This window comes from Delphinus delphis, chromosome 12, assembly GCF_949987515.2.
Source record: "Delphinus delphis chromosome 12, mDelDel1.2, whole genome shotgun sequence".
Lineage (NCBI taxonomy): Eukaryota > Metazoa > Chordata > Mammalia > Artiodactyla > Delphinidae > Delphinus > Delphinus delphis.
In genome coordinates this window covers 87752194-87775535 of record NC_082694.2, presented here as the reverse complement: position 1 = coordinate 87775535, position 23342 = coordinate 87752194, and the positions used below count along the sequence as shown (strand labels likewise).

The following is a 23342-nucleotide window of genomic DNA, read 5'->3' as shown; positions in this document are numbered from 1 at the left end:
CATCATATTATACATAGAAAATCCTAAAGACACCACCAAAAAACCACTAGAACTCATTAGTGAATTCAGTAAAGTTGCAGGATACAATATTAATATACAGAAATCTGTTGTGTTTCTATACAATAACAACAAACTATCAAATAAAATTAAGAAAACAATCTCATTTTACAATCTTATCAAAAAGTATAAAATACCTAGGAGTAAATCTAAGAAAGTAAATATCTGTGCTTGGAAAACTATAAGACATTGATGAAAGAAACTGAAGATGACACAAACAAATGGAAAGATATGCTGTGCTCATGGATTGAAAGAATTAATATTGTTAAATTGTCCATACTACCCAAGGCAATCTACAGATTCATTGCAATCCCTATCAAAATACCACTGGCATTTTTCACGGAACTAGAGGAAACAATTCTAAAATTTGTATGAAATACGAAGACGCTGAATAGCCAAAACAATCTTATGAAAGAAGAGCAAAACTGGAGGTATCATGCTCCCTGATTTCAAGCTATACCACAAAGATACAGTCATCAAAATAGGATGCTACTGGCACAAATTCAGACACATAGATCAATGGAACAGAACAAAGAGCCCAGAAATAAACCCACACTTATATGGTCAATGACTCTATGACAGATGAGGCAAGAATATATAATGTGGAAAAGACAGCCTGAAGACCAAGTTTGGTTCAGTAAAAGAAGCAACTTAATTGTCCACTGGTAGATGAATGAATAAAGAATATGTGGTATATATAAACTTGACTCTCTGGAAGCTATGGGAAAACACCTTGCTGGTATTTCTGCAACAAATGCTGCCCTTAAAGGGGCCAACAGCAGCCAAACCTCTGTCATGGTCCAAAGTGCTATTTCCCCAAATGATAATTTAGAAAAACTGGCTAGAGAGGCCCAAAAATTGGCTTCAGAAAAGGAAAAACAAGATAGGAAATTCAACAACTACTGATTTGATAAAAAGATACAGTTCTGGTTTGGAGCAAATAACAACCTAGTTCTACCAGAGACTCTAAAATTCCCATTCCTGGGACTTCCCTGGCAGTCCAGTGATTAAGACTCTGCACTTCCATGGCAGGACGCACAGGCTCCATCCCTGGTCAGGGAAATAATATCCCACATGCTGTGCGGCACAGCCAAAAAAAAAAAATTCCCTTTCCTCACTATTGTACATGCATTTAGCCATTGGTATACTGACAAAATGATAGATGTTAGATGGTAGCTAAATTAACCCATTAAAAAATTTTGGAGACTGAGTTGTTGAAGTTCTTTCCATTAACTGGAGGTAAAATAAACTCTTGTGTCTTCTGTCTAGCTGAAAACTACCCTGTTCTATGACCTTAGAACTATTAGTTGTTAGGATGTCAAGATTCCCAAAGTGGGGACTTCCCTGGTGGTCCAGTGGGTAAGACTCTGCACTCCCAATGCAGGGGGCCTGGGTTCGATCCCTGGTTGGGGAACTAGATCCCACATGCATGCTGCAACTAAGAGTCCACATGCCGCAACTAAAGACCCTGAATGCCATTACGAAGATCCCGCGTGCCACAACTAAGACCCGGTGCAGCTAAAATGCATAAACAAACAAATAAATAAATATTTTTTAAAAAGATCCTTAAAGTGAAAACAATCTCAAATGATTGACCTAAACTCTCTATCAGAGAAATTTCAATACACACCAGAATGAGACATAATGTGGAACAAAGCAAACAAACTTTAAATCCTACTAGAAAATTTTTGAGTTTCATTAAGCAATTGTGAAATTAAGTTCCCCCCAAACTGAGTTCCCGTGCTGAGTTTATGATTAACCTCTTTATTTAAAACTGTATTCTCTTTCTTGTCCCATCCCCTGCTCCTCTCAGGATGGAAAAGAGTCAAAGAAAAGGGGGAACTGAAACTGAGCAGACCCAGTAGAGGCCTTCCCAGTGACAGACCTGTTTGTGTCCTCGCTTATTATTAGTTGGGAAAAGAGGCTATTGAAATACACTGTGACCTCCTAGGCTCCTACATGTGGAACAAAGAACAGGCCCTAGCAGTTAATATTTGGGGAAGTAAAGAATGCAGAAACAAAGATAGGACAGTCAGGCAGGAGAACATCCATAACTTAAAAAATATATCAGTCACAATAACTCCCAGTTCTGTTTCAAAAGTAAACATAAGTCTGACGCACATTCTTAAGTTGTTTTGCAGATACTAAAACCCCAACCAGGTGGAGGAAGTTGACTGCACGCTGACCGCCGGCATGCATGCTGACTGCCGGCATGCAGCCCCAAGATTGAATGGAACCAGAGAGTTGATGATGTTGACTCCTAAAATGCCACCCTGTTACCTCACCACCGACCAATCAAAAGGACATGCATGAGTCAATTACTCATCCCTTAACCCTCTCCCTCACCCTGTCTTTAAAAACCTTTCCCTGAAAGCCATCAGGGAGTTTGCTTCTTTCGAGAATGAGCCACCCATTCTCCTTGCTTGGTGTCTGCAATAAATTCTGTGCTTTCCTTCACCACAACCAGGGGTCAGTAAATTGGCTTTGCTGCATGCAGCTGAGCAGACCCAAGTTTGGTTCAGTAACAATTGTATGATTTATATTAATATTAAATTGTTATTTTTAAAAAATGTATTTTATTTATTTTTGGCTGTGTTGGGTTTTCATTCTGTGCACAGGCTTTCTCTAGTTGTGGTGAGTGGGGGCTACTCTTCGTTGCAGTACACGGGCTTCTCATTGTGGTGGCTTCTCTTGTTGTGGAGCACGGGCTCTAGGTGTGTGGGCTTCAGTAGTTGTAGTACGTGGGCTCAGTAGTTGTGGTTCATGGGCTCTAGAGCACAGGCTCAGTAGCTGTGGCGCACACAGCATGTGGGTTCTTCCCAGATCAGGGCTTGAACCCGTGTCCCCTGCATTGGCAGGTGGATTCTTAACCAGTGCACCACCAGGGAAGTCCTGAATTGTTATTTTGAATTTGTTCTCTCATACTGCCAGATAAAGCAAGTAATTGTATTTACATGTTTAGGTAAATTGTGCTTTCATGTTTAAGTTGTTTATTATAAAAGGAGATACAATTATATAGACAAGGATATTAAAAGGAACTGTTCTGTTAGAACTGGACTGGAAATATCAATATGAACTCATGGCTTTATATGAAAAAAACTATTGTAAAAATGCATCTTTTCTAGCCCTGTCTACTGAAGTGGTGTAAGAGGACCTCCATGATGCACCCTAGTACTGAAATTCCAGCCTCCAATATCACTTTTTAACAAAAGGAGTCAAGGCTTTTTGGAGAAAAGGCTAATCCCATGTCTGAGACAGAATAGTACAAAATGAGCCTGGAACACCTCCTTATGCCGGAAAGTGAGAAGATGCATAGAGATGAATGGCAATCACAGGACACAGGAACTGATTTAAAAGGGGCTCCTTCTGGCCCAAAGTGAGTAAGACAACTTCAACACTGAAGGAGAATAGCGGCTGAGGTTTGTTGTTATAAAGTGAATATGAGTCACAGGTCCCTGATGATACACCAGAAAAAGGTTAACAAATTATCTTACAAGCCAGAGAATAAGACAGATCATATTTCTCTTGAGGCTTGTTACTCAATCACTGAATTACTGACTTATTTATTGTACAGTTAAAGAATAAAGAAACTAGCAAATGCATAAAAACCAGTTAGCAGGTATTATCTAACATAAATATCAGTAGAATAAGTTGTGACTGTGAGACTAAAAGCACCTATTTTTTTAATTTTTATTTTTTTATACAGCAGGTTCTTATAAGTTCTCTATTTTATACATATTAGCGTATATATGTCAATCCCAATCTCCCAATTCATCCCCCCCTTCGATGGTTTTCCCCCCCTTGGTGTCCATACATTTGTTCTCTACATGTGTCTCTATTTCTGCCTTGCAAACCGGTTCATCTGTACCATTTTTCTAGATTCCACATATATGCATTAATATACAATATTTGTTTTCTCTTTCTGATTTACTTCACAATGTATGACAGTCTCTAGGTCCATCCACATCTCTACGAATGACCCAATTTCATTCCTTCTTATGGCTGAGTAATATTCCATTATAATATGTACCACATCTTCTTTGTTCATTCGTCTGTTGGTGGACACTTATGTTGCTTCCATGACCTGGCTATTGTAAATAGTGCTGCAATGAACACTGGGGTGCATGTGTCTTTTTGAATTATGGTTTTCTCTGGGTATATGCCCAGTAGTGGGATTGCTGGGTCATATGGTAATTCTTTTGTTAGTTTTTTTTTTTTTTTTTTTTTGCAGTACGTGGGCCTCTCATTGCCATGGCCTTCTCCTGTTGCGGAGCACAGGCTCCAGACATGCAGGCTCAGCAGCCATGGCTCACGGGCCTAGCCGCTCCGCGGCATGTGGGATCTTCCTGGACCGGGGCACGAACCCGTGTCCCCTGCATCGGCAGGTGGACTCTCAACCACTGTGCCACCAGGGAAGCCCTGTTGGAAGATTTTTAATCACAGTTTCAATTTCATTACTTGTGATTGGTCTGTTCATATTTTCTATTTCTTCCTGGTTCAGTTTTGGAAGGTTATACCTTTCTAAGAATTTGTCCATTTTTTCCAGGTTGTCCATTTTATTGGCACAGAGTTGCCTGTAGTAGTCTCTTAGGATGCTTTGTATTTCTGCGGTGTCCATTGTAACTTCTCCTTTTTTGTTTCTAATTTTATTGATTTGAGTCCTCTCCCTCTTTTTTTGATGAGTCTGACTAAAGTTCTATCAATTTTGTTTATCTCCCCAAAGAACAAGCTTTTAGTTTTATTGGTCTTTGCTATTGTTTCCTTTGTTTCTATTTCACTTATTTCTGCTCTGATCTTTATGATTTCTTTCCTTTTACTAACTTTGGGTTTTGTTTTTTCTTCTTTCTCGCGTTCCTTTAGATGTAAAGTTAGATTGTTTATTTGAGATCTTTCTTGTTTCTTGAGGTAGGCTTGTATACCTATAAACTTCCCTCTTAGAACTGCTTTGGCTGCATCCCATAGGTTTTGGATCATCGTGTTCTCATTGTCATTTCTCTCTAGGTATTTTTTGATTTCCTTTTTGATTTCTTCAGTGATCTCTTGGTTATTTAATAACGTATTGTTTAGCCTCCATGTGTTTGTGTTTTTTATATTAAAAACACCTATTAAATGTACACATGCAACATTCTCTCAGGTTCCAAGCTTTAAAAGTTCAGCACATGCCATGAGGGTTATGAATAAGAATCTAGGAAGCCTGTGTCCTAAATCTGTTAGTAGATAAGTCAATCAACTGGTCTTCAGGTTGGTAAGTAGTTTTCAGTCTGGGAAGATCTAGAATTTTGTATAGAAATGTCTATGAGAATTAGACCCATTGTACAAATAACTTTCGGTCAAGGGAGAAAGAGTACATCCTTGGTCTTTCTCTCATAACCATATGTAAGGGATAGTTTGGTCTGTTTAGAGTGACAGCCCAGTGGCAGTTATTTGAAATACATATCTGAGTAATCGGTTTACACTAATGATTTTTAGGTGAAACCTAGTTTAATATTGGTATATCTAAAGAAAGCTTTAGGTTCTTTAATATATGTTAATTGGATTTACAAGAAGTTGTTAGTTTTTAAGAAAGTTTTGTTACACAATTGTTTCTTGAGATACTAAAAAAATGCTTGAAGCGATGAAGATGCTGCATCTGTTCCCTCGGAAAAAGGAGGAACAACCTGCAATATGGGCAATTGACTCTATTCCTCATCAGCTGTACACAGGCCACTGGACAGAGGCCGCCTCGACCTCTGCTCACAGCGTCCAGGGCAGCCTGGGTTGGTGTCCTGGGGCCCCTCAATTCTCCCTCATGCCCTTGTCCAGATCCTTGCTCAGTAGCATTCTTGGGGGTAGGGAGGAAGGACAAAATACCTTTTTAACATTTGGGTTTGCAGCTGGATTTCCTAATATAGTCATTTTTCATTGCTTGCTTCACCTACTTGCACCACTTTAAGGCTTTCCTGACCTTCCTGGTCAGCAGGCATGTTTTAGTTGTAATGTGCCTATTCTTCCCACAGCCAAGGCTTTCCCCTGCAGGAGAACTAATGCAGCCTGAGGCTAGGAGGGAAGAAAGGCATCATTATGTTGCTTCTGTGACTGATGCCAGCAATTGAGCAGGGCCCTGAGTGTGCAGGAAAATGGCTGTCATTAAGCCTCTACATATGCTGTGCCTTTCAGAGTGGACATGGAGCTAACTTCATGCCTGGATGAACAATGTAGTACAATTACAACTAATACTGATGTAGCAAGCGGGGATGACCTCATCTCCCTTGGTCACCCTTTGGCTATTCCCATTTGCAAAGGGCTTACAAGACAATGGATTGAGGTACCTGTTAGAAGTCGATATATTGACAGTGATGCCAATTTAATAACCAACTGTAAGGTAGATGTGGGCTATTTATGCTCCATTAGCTAACGAAGGTGTTGCTGTATTCCAGTATGGCAAGGACTCTGCGTTCATAACGGCACCTCTCCTGAATAAACAACTTAGAACTGTATTTCAGTTAGGCAGAGGCCTAAGCAAAATTTGACTCCAGTGCCTCCAATCTATACTTTTTCTATATTTCTTTTCTCCTGTTGTAAAACCTCTCCTTTCTAGGTATGGAGTGACCTTCCGCTGATCTCTGGAAGGTCAAATCTTCCTAAAGAAGGGGTGCTTTGCTGTCCCCCCTAACAGACTCCACTCTCCCAATCACTGCCCAAATGTTCTCTTATACCTCTTTTATCATGTCCCTGCTCTTCTGATAAACTAACCCTGGGGGTACGTTCTCTGTTTCCAGGTAGTATTTTCATTCTTACAGGAACTGGAAATAATGTATTGACTTGAAGGTTCCCCATGAAACCTACTTAAAAAGGTATCTTTTACTGTTATGAACATTAAAAGGATAATAAGGGGATATTATGAACAATTCTACTCGCATAAATTCAACAATTTAAATGAAATGAACCAATTCCTCTAAAAGCACAAACCGCCAAATCTCATCCAATATGAAAGAGATAATTCGAATAACCTTGTAACTATTAGGAAATTGAATTCATAATAGTAAAAAACCCTGGAAAAAGAAATCTCCAGGCCCTGATGATTTCATGGCAGAATTCAACCCAGTGCTTGAAGAATTAACACTGATTCTACACAATTTTTTTTCTGAAAATAAAAGACGAGGGAGCACTTCCCAAGTTATTTTATGATGCTCGTATTAACCTAATACCAAAACCTGACAAAAACAGTACAAGAAAGAAAACTACAGACCAATGTCCTTTGTGAACACAGACATAAAAAATCCTCATAGGGCTTCCCTGGTGGCGCAGTGGTTGAGAGTCCGCCTGCCGATGCAGGGGACACGGGTTTGTGCCCCGGTCTGGGAAGATCCCACGTGCCGTGGGGCGGCTGGGCCCGTGAGCCATGGCCGCTGAGCCTGCGCGTCCGGAGCCTGTGCTCCACAACGGGAGAGGCCACAACAGTGAGAGGCCCGCGTGCCACAAAAAAAAAAAAAAAAAAAAAAAAAAAAAAAAAATCCTCATAAAAAATGTTAGTAAATGGAACCCAGTAATATGAAAAAGAATTGTATCCTATTTCCACCTGGGGTTTATTCCAGACATTCAAGGTGGGTTCAATATGTGAATAACAATTAATGTAGTCTACAATATTAACCGGCTCAAAAGAGAAACTCACGTGATTAATTGATGCATAAAATGCATAACCCCATTTATAATAAAAACTCTTAGAAAATAGGGATAGGTGGGAACTTCCTCAATAAATAAAGATAAAGAATATCTATGGAAACCTAAGGTTAACGTCATATACTTACTGATGAAAGACAGAATGCTTTCCCCCAGGGTTGGGGAACAAGGCAAGGATGTCTTCTCTCACCACTCCTCTCATCAAAGTACTGGAAACCAGAAAGTACTTTACTGAAGGCACTTTTGGAGTGCTGCTTTGGTGGAGTGGCTGACACAGATTGAAAAGGCATGTAGAGCATTGACATGGAAATGGTTCATCAAGAGGGTTCAGAATGGCTGCCCAGATAAGACTGCAGATGCAGCTATACTTTCTCTCTTGAACAAGTCCCAAGCTGACTCTTAATTTTCCAGTGAGATAGTTAGTTGCCCTTTTTTTTGAAACATTATTAGAGAAGCATATACAGCTTTAAAAATCTGAGATGAACACAATCTTAGCTTATTTAAAGTTGTTGGAAATCTTAGAGATCACCTAGTGTATTGTTTTCAGCATTTTCCACAGCGCCTGGCCCATGTAGATAATTGCTGTTAAATTTGACAAGTGAGGAAACTGAAGCTCAACTAGACTAAGTTATCTCCCCTTTGCCAGATAACGTGGCACAAGTAGTTCCCTGCGTCGGAAATGCCCTTCTCCCTGGTGACTACTCTTCCACATTGCTGGTTAATTCCATCTCTTCCAAAGAATTCCATGACTTCTTAAAGCATGAATCCTCCTGGCCACCTTTACTCATTTTACTGTCACGTGTTATTACAATTCATCATTATATATTTAGCCATACAATTTATGGGCTATTATGTTCACTAACCTGCAATCTCGTGAGGGCAAGGATCCAGTGCGTTTCCCTTATAACTAGCACCTAGGGCAGCATTAGCACGGAACATTCGCATTAACAATTATTTGTGAATTGTATCTTTGGCTCCTGTCTAGGGCAGGTAGTGCTTCACACATGAGTTTCAAGTGACAGGACGGTAGGCACTTTTCCAACAAAACATTCTTCTGTTGACTTCTTGGTCCATTCTAAGGCAATTCACCATCTCTCACCACACCTTGACCACATCCGTTTCTCCAGCTCGAGCCCCGACTCTTCCCAATCATCCTTCCCCCGCTCTGGCCCTCCTCCTGGAATCGCGCATCCTGCATCTGGCCCCCAGGTCTTCACCCCTTGGGGTGGTTCTCCTCCAGCTTCAGGCCGCCCCACCACCGCCGTTCGCAGATGTCTCAGAACTGTCGGCCGCACCAAGCAGTCAATACGAGAGCCACGTGTGGCCTGAAAATCACATTTATTTGTAAAGCACTTCGTTTCCAAAGAGCTTTCACAAATGTCATCCTTTGGGTTCTCTACACACAGAACTGGCATCCAAGTCTGTGACTCCTTCCCATTGCTTCAGCAGGGACTTTAGCTTCCTCGTGTTTGTTTTTTAATTTATTTGTTTTATTTATTTATTTTTGGCTGCATTGGGTCTTCATTGCTGCGCGTGGGCTTTGTCTAGTGGTGGTGTGCGGTCTTATTGTCGTGGCTTCTCTTGTGTGGAGCACGGGCTCTAGGTACGCGGGCTTCAGTAGTTGTGGCTCGTGGGCTCTAGAGCGCAGGCTCAGTAGTTGTGGCGCACGGGCTTACCTGCTCCGCGGCATGTGGGATCTTCCCTGACCAGGGCTCAAACCCATGTTCCCTGCATTGGCAGGTGGATTCTTAACCACTGCGCCACTAGGGAAGCCCCTTCCTCGTGTTAAGTTAGCCTTTTTAAAACGTCCTCACCTCAGGCGTAGCCCAGGTTGCTTTTCTCGGGCCCGGGGCTCCAGCCCAGACTCCGGCCCGGCCACCCAGCTACCGCCTCAAACCTCCAGAGAACGCAGAAAAACTTCCGCAAACCGCCCGGAAGAGGAGGCTCTCGCGGGCGAAAAAGCGTAGCGAACGCACTGCTCCTCCGGAGCCTCTTCCTGGGACTCTCTAGGCTTCCACCTTTTCTCAGTGGTTCTTCCGGTTTGTTGACTCTCACTATTCCCGCCTCTTCCCCTCTGCCGCCGGGATTTAATGAACTCTCGCGAGATTTAGGCCTCTTCCCAAGCCTACTGGAGTCGGCGGCTGCAGCGAGCGTCGGCCGCTTGGTCAAGGTATGTTGCCGGACGCCGCTGTGCTGGCCCGACGGCTTTGAGGGGCACACGTCTGGGGTCCCCGGGTGGAGATGCGGCCGATTACCCGGCCCGCGGGCCCCGATGGCGTGTGCGGGGGGAGCTGGGGCTGGGACCGGGGCCGGGCCGCGCGGGCGGGTGGGCGGACAGGGTCGCGGGCCGCCCGGCTTGAGCGCTCTGTGCTTCCAGGTGCCGGCCATGTTCAGTTCCAGCGCGAAAATCGTGAAGCCTAATGGCGAGAAGCCGGACGAGTTCGAGTCGGGCATCTCCCAGGTGAGGGGGCGGGCGGAGCGCAGATGCCGCGACGGGGTCCGGGGTCCGGGCGCTGAGGGTGCCCTCCTGCCTCTTCTCCCGCAGGCCCTCCTGGAGCTGGAGATGAACTCGGACCTCAAGGCCCAGCTGCGGGAGCTGAACATCACGGCCGCCAAGGTACAGTGGGGCGTCGGGGCACGTACTGTTGGCGGGACGCCCCAGCGACTCGGGTGTCGAGCGTGTGACGGTGTCGGCGCGGCGCGTTACCGCTTCAGCTGGGCCAGACCGGAGGGGCGGCGCTGGGGGCCTAAGCGAGAGTGCGCCTCTCTGCTCTCTCTTTCCCAGGAAATTGAGGTTGGTGGCGGTCGGAAAGCTATCATAATCTTCGTTCCTGTTCCTCAGCTGAAGTCTTTCCAGAAGATCCAGGTCCGGCTCGTGCGGGAGCTGGAGAAGAAGTTCAGCGGGAAGCACGTTGTTTTTATCGCGCAGGTAGCTGTGCTGCTGCTGAATGCGCCGTCTTGCGAGTCCCGTTATACGTCGCTCGCGAGTGTGAAGAAGCTGTTCCCGGAGCTTAGGGTGCTCACACTGGGCTAAAGGGAGGCGGCCCACGGCTGCTGTTAACGCGAAGGCGGCTCTGTGTGTGCAGCGCCGTCGGTGCACCGGGGGTGCACACAGGTGATCGCGGTGAGACGTGGCGCTTGCAGTGAGCCTGAGTTTTCAGCCAGATGGAATTGCCTGTCTGAGGTTCAGCGAGGTTTTCCTGCCTGGTGCGTCAGACGTAGGTTTGGGGAGGAAAAGAGATGCAAAGAAGTGGTATGTAGGGAAAGTGGAACACGGTCGAGAGGTTTTGTTTTGTTTTGTTTTTAAAGTTATCTGGCCTTCCTGCAAACAGAAATTTATAGAAATTAAGTGCCCGGCTGATGAGGAATTAACGGAGTGGTATCCTGGCTTAGTACTGAAGTGGGTAGTGGGCCGGATGGGACGTGAAAAGGGGTGTGATCTTTGGGAGATCAGTCATATCATGGAGCAGCCGACATTTTCCAGTTGCATTTTAATGTAAGCCACGGATTCTGAAAGAATTGCCGAGAAATCGGGGAGCACGTAAGAGGATTTCTCAGCACCTTGTTGGGTCTAGGTTGTTTGGCTTTCTGGAGCTTTGCATTTATTCAGCCGTGGAGTCCTTTGGATTTTAAAGCAGGTTGACAGTGCTTTGTTTTCTGCCGACTTACTTAACGGTCTTTTTTTTTGTTGTTGCGTGATAATTTTTACCTTACAGAGGAGAATTCTGCCTAAGCCAACTCGAAAAAGCCGTACAAAAAATAAGCAAAAACGTCCCAGGAGGTAAGTTTTAGCAGCATGAAAAACGCACCACTCTTGTCAACAATTCTTGACTGGCGTGTGTTGTTCATAGTCAGAGCTGGAGTAGGCTCCTAAAATTAAATGTTGTTAACGTAGGAAATCCATTTGCACGGGGACTTTTATCAAGTGACTTAGCTTTTTCTATAATCATATGCGAAATGTTTTAAAAGTAACTCTGGAGGTAAGAATTATCTATATTCACATAGGTGGTATAATAGGTTACTGTTATCACGAAAGATGAGATTGTTTCCTCCAGTTCTTTGGGCAAAGGGTAGGAACAGTGGGGAGGAATCTTGAGTTGAGTGCCGTGGGGTAAAGCACACCAGATGTGCAGGTGGGCTGCGACCTGTCATCCTCATTGTTGACTTCTGCTGTGGATTAAGGCTGAAAGATGAGATTTTTCTGTTGCTCACATCACGGGTTGAAGGTGTCAGTGCAGTTGTAGTTGCTGGTGGACGAGGCTTTGTAAATTTGATCGAACTGCAGGTTATCTGACAGAAACTTAGATATTGCAAGTTGGCTCTTTGGGCCTTCTGGTATTTTGTTGAAGTCTCTGGTTTCATAGACTTGGATTATTGGATCGCTGCAGATCCTGCCCTTGGACCAGTTTGAGAAAAAAATACTCAGGCATCCCTCTAACTGCCAGAGAGGCCAACCTTGTGAAGTACGTAATTTGTAGTATTAGCATCCCTGCTTATGGGATGAGGAGACTCCCCCATCGTTTGCTCATTACAGCTAGCATTAGTGACGCTGGAATTTACAGTCAGTCTTGTTTCTAAAGTTCCTACAAAATAGGAAGTGATGGGTCTCCAGTGTTGTGGGTGGATGTGTTGTACCATATGCTGTGGTGGAGGGGGGAGAGGGAGTAGTGGTGAGGCTGGAAAGGCCGGTTCCAGGTTTTCTGGAACTCGCAGTGTTGGTCAGTACCTTGAGCTTGTTTTTTTTTTTTTTTTTTTTAAATATAAATTTATTTTATTTATTCTTGGCTGCGTTGGGTCTTTGTTGCTGCGCACGGGCTTTCTCTAGTTGCGGCGAGCAGGGGCTACTCTTCGTGTTGGCGCGCAGGCTTCTCATTGCGGTGGCTTCTCTTGTTGCAGAGCACGGGCTCTAGGCACGTGGGCTCAGTAGTTGTGGCTCGCGGGCTCTAGAACGCAGGCTCAGTTGTTGTGGCACACGGGCTTAATTGCTCCGCAGCATGTGGGACCTTCCCAGACCAGGGCTTGAACCCGTGTCCCCTGCATTGGCAGGTGGATTCTTAACCACTGCGCCACCAGGGAAGCCCCTGAGCTTGTTTTAAGTTGGAGTAGCTGGAGTAGCATAAGAATTTAGCTTTTTTTTTTTATTCTGGACAGTTTGCAAGAGATCAAATACAGGGGATAATCAAGAACGTTTAGTTTGTTAATTATGATACTTAAAAAGTGGTTTGACAACCCCAGGTAGTACTTGAGTATAAAGACAGATCCTTTGCTTCGCACCCAACTAAGGCACTGACTCCCAAATCTACAGCCTTAATTATCCTTCATCCCAAACCTGTTTCCACATTTTCTCAGGTAATGACTTCAGCCCATTCCTAGTGACCTGATCTAGACATTGGAGTCTTCATTCTCCTACAATGAGGTCTAGTTGGGAGGCCAGAGTGAATCCACCCCCTTTCCAATCTGGTTTCTTGCCTTCAGATTCATTTTCCTTCTCAGTCGTTATCTCTCTCCTACAACAGATTAAATGCTGGGATTTATGTTTTCTTTGGCTTCTCATCTGTAGCAGGGTTTCAGTTATTTTTCTTCTGAAGCAGATTAGTTCTTATGCTTTGTGATTATTAAAGTTGAGTTGCCACTGCTCCCCCTTAAAAAGTCTTTAGACTGGGTTGGAATTTGAGTTTGAGGCTAGCTTTGATTCCGTCCTAATTTATGTTTTGAAGGAAGTAATTAGCAAGTTTCCATATGTGTGCCTACCTAGTCCTGTAAGAGTAAGAAGTGCTTAGTCGGTGGTTAGCAGCCATTTATCGATTGGGCCATCTATCTCATTTGCTTTTGGAGAGGGGATAAAGGCTTTGGAAAGTGGGTCCGCCATGGGGCAGTGAGGCCTTTGCAGTTATTTAGGAGCCCCTTCTGTGTGCGTGGGAGCTGCCAGACAGGAAATAGAAATGAGTAGAACATAGTGTCTGATCCACTGAGGGGTGAACAAGACCTAGACACGTTCCATAATACAGGGTAGCTGCATAAACATTGAGAATGAGAGCTGTCTTTTCGTTTGCTCATTCCTGATATCCTGTGGTACAAAGCTGATACTCTGAAGGTTTGGAATTAATTGAACCTTCTCATCAGGCAGTCAGATGGGTTGTGAACTTGAAATGATACTCAGGAGAGGAGCACGGTTCCCTTGGCAGTTCGTGTGATGGGATGGGCTGGAAACCGGCGACCCTCATAGGAGGGGCCACATCCTAGAGCTGGTGATAGAGCAGTGTCTTTTGGGATGGGATGTCACCTCATTCCATCGCAGGGAACAAGGGGGGTTTGGTGCATTTTGGAGGCCAAGGGGAGCCCTCAAAGGGTCTTTAGTAGGTGAAGTGTGTAATGACATCAGTGATTATTTTGACAGCAACGGATGGGATAGTTTTGGAGAGAGGAAAGAGGTTACTGCAGTGATTTAGTCGAGAAATCATACGACTGACAACCTAAAGATAATGTATAAAAATAAAAGTCATCGTCAATCTCCATCCCCTGGAGAAAATCACTCATAATAGCTGGTGTATGTGTACTTTACAAGATAACACGTTTAAAATACGCTAAACTTTTGAAATAAAATAATAGGGTGTCGGGAATTCTCTGGCAGCCCAGTGGTTAGGCCTGGCTTCAGTTCCTGGTCAGGGAACTAAAATCCCCCAAGATGTGCCGTGTAGCCAAAAAAAATGGGGTGTTTGTTAACCTTTTCTAGTTTGGTAATGGCTCGTGGTGTGATACATTAAATGAAAGTAGATTACTTGAAAGCTAGTGTTAATCTGGTTTCAGGAACCTGGAGTTTGCCATTTATGTTTTTGACTTCAAGAGGTGCCCTTGGGGCTCCCAGGAGGGCAGACCTTGCTAGATTTCTCACTTTTGTCACTGTATTCTATTCTTCAAGCCGCACTCTGACAGCCGTGCACGACGCCATCCTGGAGGACTTGGTTTTCCCAAGTGAGATTGTGGGCAAGAGGATCCGCGTGAAGCTGGACGGCAGCCGACTCATAAAGGTTCATTTGGATAAAGCACAGCAGAACAATGTGGAACACAAGGTAATAGGCCTTGTTTATTATGGAAAGATCCAGAACAGATAAGGGTAGAATGCAGCCTAACCCATCCCCATGTGGTACCAGAACCAATCTTTGTGAACTGAGGGCCCACTTCCTCTTGGATTATATGTCAGGTTTTAAATTGGGGTTTTTTTTTTTTTTTTTTTGGGCTGTGTTGGGTCTGTATCGCTGCGTGCGGGATTTCTCTAGTTGTGGCGAGCGGGGGCTACTCTGTTGTGGTGCGCAGGCTTCTCATTGCGGTGGCTTCTCTTGTTGCGGAGCATGGGCTCTAGGCTCATGGTCTCAGTAGCTGTGGCTTGCGGGCTGTAGAGCGCAGGCTCAGTAGTTGTGGCACACGGGCTTAGCTGCTCCGTGGCATGTGGAATCTTCCCAGACCAGGGCTCGAACCCGTGTCCCCTGCATCGGCAGGCGGATTCTTAACCACTGCGCCACCAGGGAAGTCCTGGGGGATGTTTTAAAAGATGGAATTCTCTACCTTTTAAGTTATTAGAGAAATTGAGGTAAAGTAATTCCATGGTGTGACTTTTAGTAAAGCTGTTTTTATGGGCGGGGTGGTGGTCGTGTTAGAATCTGGGGAGAACTGTCACTTTGCTTCATTCCTGGTAGAGCATTAACCTCTGGGGTCCCCCGGGGTCTGCCGAGTGGCCTAGAGGAGCCAGCCCTCGGGTGCAGTGCTGTGGAGGCCTGGCCCACGACACGAGAGGAGCTTGCCCCCAGCTTGGGACTGTAGAGGCATGTCTGGTATATTCCTTCTCTGCCTGGTTGCTGAGGAGAAAAACCATACAGGGCACAATTTCACAGTCTTTAGGCTTTAAGACGAATGTGTATTGAAATGTTTTGTGATGAGTTATTTCTTTTCTCGTAGGTTGAAACGTTTTCTGGTGTCTATAAGAAGCTCACGGGCAAAGATGTTAATTTTGAGTTCCCAGAGTTTCAGTTGTAAACAAAAATGACTAAATAAAATATTATTCACAATATTGTTTTGGGTATGTTTTTCCAAAGGAGAGAGCTGTGGGTGCAGAGCTGTGTGCATTATCAAGTAGCTTCCTACACAGGCTGGAAGATTTTGAACAGAGAGGGTCCTTGTAGTTTGTGTCCGTGTGTTGGTTTCAGGTGTACGGCACCGTGATTCAATTATACATATATATGTTCTTTTTTCAGATTCTTTTCCCTTAGGTTATTATAAAGTATTGAGTACAACTTCGTGTGCTCTACAGTAGGTCCTTGTTGGTTATCCGTCTTCTACATTAGAGCCGGATTGTCTTGGGGAGCATGAGAGGCCAAGGGCTGCCCTAGCCTGGCGTCCGCTGTCTGATTTGCCGCCTTCACACGAGCCGCCCTTGCTGCCCCTCCCCATCCTGCCTTCTGCTGGCCTTGGGCCTGTGCGCTGGTGACCTTGCCACACCCTGCAGGCCTGTCCCTTCAGGCAGGGGACAGTTGTTGACCTGGAGTCGCAGGATGTGCGGCCTAGTGGGCAGGAGCCGGGCCGGGCAGCAAGCGGGGCGGAGGCAGGTCAGCTCGCCCTCCACGGCTGCGCTCACTGGGCCTTGGGAGCGGGGTCCCTGCCCCAGCAGCAGCCAGCAGCTCGGGGCTCGGTGGAATGAAGACACCTGGGCCCGCCCCGCCTCCTGAATCAAGCTCCAGGGGTGCCCGCCATCGGGGTTTTCAGGAGTCCTCCAGCCGATTCTGAGCGTATCCTCCAGTACTACGTTCCCTGATGATCTCTGGTGATGTAACATCATTGGACGTTGTAATATGTGGTGTCTCTGAGGGGTGAAGCCAGGACCTACCTCTCGTCACGACGGGGTGCCGTGCGCTCCAGATTCAGGCCCTTGGCTGTGCCGGCTGGGCTCCTGGACCACGTCCGCTCTGTGTCCACCAGCGAGCAAGCCTAGCGGATGGGTGGGGGGGTCCTCACACTTGGGGCAGGGGGCCTGGCCTTGCTCTGGGCTGTCGTGGGCTCTGGAGAAATGAAGCCTTCAGGCGGAAGCAGGCCGCGGTTAACGTCCTCGTGGACAAAGTGGTGAAGAGATACGGCTGCACGGTGCTGTGACCCCGGGGAACATTCCCAGCCAGAGACACATGGGTTTGATCTGGCTCCTGTGTCCAGATTTCTCGGTTATGTCTGAGAAATGTAAATAATAACTGGGAGATGAGCCAGATTCTTGTCCCAGTCCCCTGGAAGTGGCCCGTCTCTGGAGGTCAGAGTTCCTGAGGGAAGAGCCTGTTCCTGGTGGCCATGACTTTCGCGCGTTCCAGAACAAGCCGAGGGGAAGGAGGAAAAAGGGAAGAGGGAGACGGAAGCCCAGAGGAGAAGCACCTAGTGATTCTGATGGCTTTTGGTACTTGTTTGCAAAGCAGGTGTAAACATGGTTTATGATCTAAAAATGGTTCTAATTTGCAATCTACTGGAAATAGGCAAGTTAGTCTAAAATTATCACTTGTTTTTGTAACAGAGTAATTCTCAGGTTATTGGCGCTTTTTATAAAAAGTGCTTAACATTTCAGGACTCAGAAGCAGAAGGTAAGTACCCCCCGTCTATCAGCTGTGAGACAAGAAAGGGGGCTGGGAGGAGGGAGGGTGGCCTTGGGACGGCCGTGTGCGATGTGCTGTCCTTGAGGTCTGGTCGGCATGTCCCCTGCCTGTGTGAGCACGGGCCAGTGCTCTAATTCTCTGCCCTGTCTCCTGAGCTGTAAATGGAGCGGTGATGCCTTGCTCGGGGGCTGGTTGTGAGGACTGAGTAGTGATGCTGATGCTAGCCAGGCCCCCGGGAGCTGAGCCTTCACCCCGTGTGCATCAAACACAGCCCAGCGACTGCGTCTCAGTGGCGTGGGTGTGCAGGCGCAGCCGCCGTCCCAGTCCTCCGGTCGGGGGTGTCCCAGTGGCCGTGGGCATCTTTGGGATCTGGCCACGGGGTTCTCACTTCTGCACTCTTGGCATTTGGGGCTTAGTTATTCTTTGTGGTGGAAACTCCTGGGCGTTGTTGGATGTTTGGCAGCGTCCTGGAAGCCAGTGCCCCTCGCCCCCTCCACGGTGTGACTACTGAGACTGTCCTCAGAACACTGCCAGATGTCCCCTGGCGGGGAGTTGGGGCAAGGCTGAAGCTGGGCTAGGGTTGCATTATTTTGGATTTAAGTTGGTTGAGTGGTTCACGGTGATTTCCACGTACAAAGAGCTCATCAGTTACAGCCTGGACAATGGTGTGGTCAGTTCAAAAACTCAGATTATTCTCTGCACAAAACAAACTCAAAATGCCTGAGATCAAACACCTCATATGAAAGAAATGAGTTTCTTCCAAATATAACTACCAACCTAAAGAAGTACATGACATACCAATAATGGCTTAGGAAGTTGAAATAAATGTTTTAAAAGCTACCAGGAATAAATTCAGATAACCATGCTAGGGAAAATACTGAGTTACTGTCTATTCTTTCAATAGAAAAGCATTGTCATGGCAGGAGGCGAGGACAGAGTATGCAGCCTAATAATATAGAACAAAAGAAAGGTAGTGTCAGGCAGCTTTTTTTTTTTTTTTTTTTTGCGGCACGCAGGCCTCTCACTGCTGTGGCCTCTCCCGTTGTGGAGCACAGGCTCCGGACGTGCAGGCTCAGCGGCCATGGCTCACGGGCCCAGCCGCTCTGCGGCCTGTGGGATCTTCCCAGACTGGGGCACGAACCCATGTCCCCTGCATCGGCAGGCAGACTCTCTACCACTGCGCCACCAGGGAAGCCCCAGGCAGCTTTTTTTAAGTGCAGGTTTTAATTTTGACACAATTGTAGCTTCACGTGCAGCTGTAAGAAGTAAACCAGAGGAGTCCGTGTACCCTGTCTCCCCAGTGGTAACAGGTCCTGCGGGAGCAGGGCCCACATCACGGGTCACGGACGTCCCTCTGTCCCTCTCTTACACCACGCCCACCTCCTCAGGCCCTGGCCACCACTGGTCCGTTCATTTTGTAGTTTCATCATTTCAGTACCATTCTATAAACGGAAGCAGGCAGTGCAGAACCTTTGTAGGACTGGCTCTTTTCATTCAGAATTCTCTGGAGACCCTCCCAGTTGGTGCTGTGTCTGTAGTTGGTTCCTTTACCACCGAGCGGTGCTCCCTGGTATTGAGGACCAGAGTTTCTTTAACCAGCCGCCATTGAAGGACGTCTGAGTTGTTCTCAGTTTGGGGCTGTTAGGGATTCAGCTGCTATAAACCGCCGTGGATGTTCAGGTTTTCATGTGAAGGTAAGTCTTGGCTCCTGGGGTAAACGCCCAGGAGTGCAATCGCCGGGTTGTAGGGTAGTTGCATGTTCAGTGTCTTAAGAAAGTGCCCAACTGTTCCCAGAGCGGCTGCACCATTACATCCCCCCCAGCTTGTCATCCTCAACAGCATTTGGGGTCCTTGCTCCTTTCAGTGGCAGCCATTGTGACAGGTGTGCGGTGTGCCTCACTGTGGGTGTGAGGGGCGTTTCCCTGGTGGCCAGTGATGTTGGGACATCTTTTCATGTGCTTCTTTGCCATCCGCACAGACTCTTGGTTGTAATAGCTTTTCATGTTGTGGCCCAATTTTTTAACTGGATTGTTATTTTCCTGTTGAGTTTTGAGAGTACTTTATAATTCTAGATAAAAGACCTTTGGTAGATATATAGTTTGTGAATATTTTTTCCCCTCCTATAGCATGTTTTTGCATTTTAATAGGGTTTTCATTTTGATGAAGTACAATTTATCAATTTTTGCTTCTGGGGATTGTACTTTTGGTGTTTTATGTCTAAGAGCTATTTGCCTATCCCTAGATCCTGAAGATTTTCCTCCTGTGTTTTTTCTAAAAGTTTTATAATTTTACACTTAAGTTCGTGATCTATTTTGAGTTAATATTTGTATAAGGTTCACCTGTTGCCTCTGGATGTTGAGCTGCTCCAGCACCATTTATTAAAAAGACCATCCTCGGGCTTCCCTGGTGGCGCAGTGGTTGAGAGTCCACCTGCCGATGCAGGGGGCGCGGGTTCGTGTCCCGGTCCGGGAAGATCCCACATGCTGCGGAGCCTGCGCATCTGGAGCCTGTGCTCCGCAATGGGAGAGTCCACAGTGGTGAGAGGCCCGCGTACTGCCAAAAAAAAAAAAAAAAAGACCATCCTCCTTCCACTGAGTTACTTTTGCTCCTTTGTCAAAAATCAGTTGGGTCTAGGGAATTCCCTGGCGGTCCAGTGGTTAGGACCCGGTGCTTTCACTGCGTGGCCCAGGTTCAATCCCTGGTCGGGGAACTAAAATCCTGCAAGCCACGCTGAGTGCCGCGTAGGCCAGTTAGCACATGAAAAGATGCACTGGTCAGGAGGGAAATGAAAGTCAAAACTACAAAGAGAGCGACCTCACACCTTTTGGGATGGCTGCTATCAAAGCAAAACAAAACCAAACCCAGAAAATAGCAAGTGCTGGTGAGGCTGTGGAGAAATTGGAACCCTTGTTGGTGGGAATGTAAAGTGGTACAGCCACTTCGGAAGACAGTATGGCAGCTCCTCAAAAAAGCAAAAATAGAGCTACCATACGGTCCAGCAACTTCACTTCTGGGTATAACCAAAAGAATTAAAAGCAAGGTCTGGAAGAGATATTTGTACACCCACGTTCATAGCATTATTCACAGGAGCTAAAATGTAAAAGCAACCCCAGTGTCCACCAGTGGATAAATAGATGAGCAAAACATGGTCTGTACATACAGTGGGACATTACTCAGCCTTAAAAAGCAGGGGAGGAACTTCCTTGGTGGTCCAGTGGGTAAGAGTCCACGCTCTCAGTGTAGGGGGCCCGGGTGTGATCCCTGGTTGGGGAACTAGATCCTGCACGTGTGCCGCAACTAAAGATCCCCTGTGCTGCAACTAAGACCTGATGCAGCCAAAGTAAATAAATAAATATATATATAAAAATATTGGACTTCCCTGGTGGTGCAGTGGTTAAGAATCCACCTGCCAATGCAGGGGACACGGGTTTGATCCCTGGTCCGGGAAGATCCCACAAGTCGCGGAGCGACTAAGCCCGCGTGCCGCAACTACTGAATCCCACGCACCTAGAGCCCGTGCTCCGCAACAAGAGAAGCCACCGCAGTGAGAAGCCTGCGCACCGCAACCAAGAGTAGCCCCCGCTTGCCGCCAACTGGAGAAAGCCCCCACACAGCAATGAGGACCCAATGCAGCCAAAAATAAAATTAAAACAAAACAAAGCAAAATAAATTTAAAAAAAAGGAAGGGGATTCTGACAACTGCTATCACGTGGATGAACCTTGAGGACATTAGGTTAAGTGAAATAAGCCAGTTACACAAATACTCTGTGATTCCACTTACCTGAGATGCTTAGAATAGTCAGTTCATAGAAATGAAAAGTCAAATGGTGGTGGCCAGGGGCTGAGATGGGGGGACAGTGGGGAGTTATGTTTAATGGGGACAGAGGTTCAGTTTTACAAGGTGGAAAGAAATATGGAGCCGGATGGTAGTGATGGTTGCGTGACATTATGAATGTATTTAATACCATTGAACTCTACAGTTAAAGAGATTAAGAGGATAAATTTTATGTTATGTGCATTTTATTTAAAAAAACTTAACAAAATCAGTTGGGTACATTTGTGTGGGTTCTCTGTTCTGTTCCATTGTATAATAAGTCTTGAAACTGGGTAGACTGATTCCTCTTTATTCTTTTTCAAAATTATTTTAGCTATTCTGGTTCCTTTGTCTTTCATATACATTTTAGGATAGTATTGTCTGTAAAAACTCTTGCTGAGATTTCAATAAGAATTGTGTTAAGCTTGTAGATCGGTTTTGGGGGAAATGACATCCTATGCGGAGCCTTCTGGTCATGAACATGACATGTCTCTCCGTTTGTTTAGATCGTCTGTGATTTTCTCACCAGCATGTTGTGTTTCAGCATATAGGTCCTATACATGTTTTGTTAGATTTATACCTACAAATTTCATTTTATTGAGCAATTGTAAATTGTATTGCTTTTAATTTCAGTGTCCATACGTTCACTGCTAGCTTATAGAAATACAGCTGATTTTTGTATGTTTATCTTGTATTCTGAGACCTTGCTGAACTCACTTAATAGTTCTAGAAGTTTTTTGTAGACTCCTTGGGATTTTCTCGGCAGACAGTCGTGTCATCTGCAACAAGGGACTGTTTTACTTTTCCCTTTCTGATCCCTGTGGCTTTTGTTTCCTTTCCATGCCTTCTGCATGGGCTGGAACTTCCAGCATGTTGCTAAATAAGAAGTAAGATTGCTGTCCTGATTTTCCTGATCTCAGGAGGGGACACTCAGCCTTCACCTGAGGATGATGTTAGTGTTGGTTTTTAAAAATAGATGCTCTTTGATGAAACAGGAAGACATTTTTCCAAAGGACATGCAAATGGCCGACAGACACATGAAGCGATGTTCAACATCGCTAATCATCAGGGAAATGCACATCAAAACCGCGAGCTATCACCTCACACCTGCCAGAATGCCGGGCATCAAGAAGATGAAAGGTAATGAGTGTTGCCGAGAGTGTGGAGAAAACACTGTTGGTGGGAATGTACACTGGTGCAGCCACTATGGAAAACATCATGGAGGCCCCTCAAAAAAGTAAAAATGGAATTACCATATGGTTGTGCAATTCCACTTCTGGGTATTTATGCAAAGGTAAGAAAACATTATCAAAGGGATGTCTGCCCTCCCAGGTTTATTGGAGCATTATTCACAATAGCCAAGGTACAGAAACCTAAGTGCCTGTCAAAGGATGAATGATAAAAGTGTGAGATAAATATATATATACACACACAATCGAATATTATTCAGCCATGAGGAGAAATGTCCTTCCATTTGTGATGGCGTGGTTGGCCCTTGAGGTCATTATGCTAAGTGAGATAATCCAGACAGAGAAAGACAAATATTGTATGATATAACTTACATGTGGGTCAGAGGAAGCCAAACTCGTAGAAACGGAGGGGAGTGTTGGTTGCCAGGGTTAGGGTTGGGGAATAGGAGAGATGTTTCAGGGTACAAATGTGCAACTAATAGATAAATAAGTCCTGGAGATCTGATGCACAGTATAGTGAATATAGACAACAATATTTTACTTAAATCATCAAAACTTCTGAGAGACTAGATCTTAATTATTCCCACCACAAAAGAAGCAATGACAACTATATGGTGTAATGGAGTGCTAAATAATTTTACAATTGTAGGCAGCCATATTACCAGGCACAGGTGTATCAGATCAACACGTTATATACCTTGGACTTGCACATTGTATGTCAAATATATTTCAGTAAAAAAATGTATCTTCTATCCAAATAAATGGATGCTCTTTGTCAAGGTGAGGAAGTTCCCTGTCTATTCTTATTTTTCTGAGAGTTTTTATCATGAAAGGGTGTTGGATTTTGTCAAATGCTTTCACTGCCTCGATTGATATGATCATGTGATTTTCCTCTGTTGGCTTGTTAGTATGGTGGATTACTCTGGTTGACTTTTTTTTTTTGTGGTACGCGGGCCTCTCACTGTCGTGGCCTCTCCCGTTGTGGAACACAGGCTCCGG

The 23342-nt window shown here is 45.4% G+C and overlaps 1 protein-coding gene across 1 annotated transcript; it reads left to right on the top strand.

The window, feature by feature from the left end:
• The first annotated feature begins 9771 nt into the window (after positions 1-9771).
• On the top strand, positions 9772-15779 carry RPS7 (ribosomal protein S7). The gene is made up of 7 exons (XM_060027154.1): positions 9772-9886; positions 10094-10177; positions 10262-10333; positions 10502-10645; positions 11433-11497; positions 14636-14786; positions 15670-15779. Exons 2-7 carry the CDS (start codon positions 10103-10105, stop codon positions 15745-15747), a joined length of 585 nt encoding a protein of 194 aa, XP_059883137.1. The 5' UTR covers positions 9772-9886; positions 10094-10102; the 3' UTR covers positions 15748-15779.
• The last annotated feature ends 7563 nt before the right edge of the window (positions 15780-23342 follow it).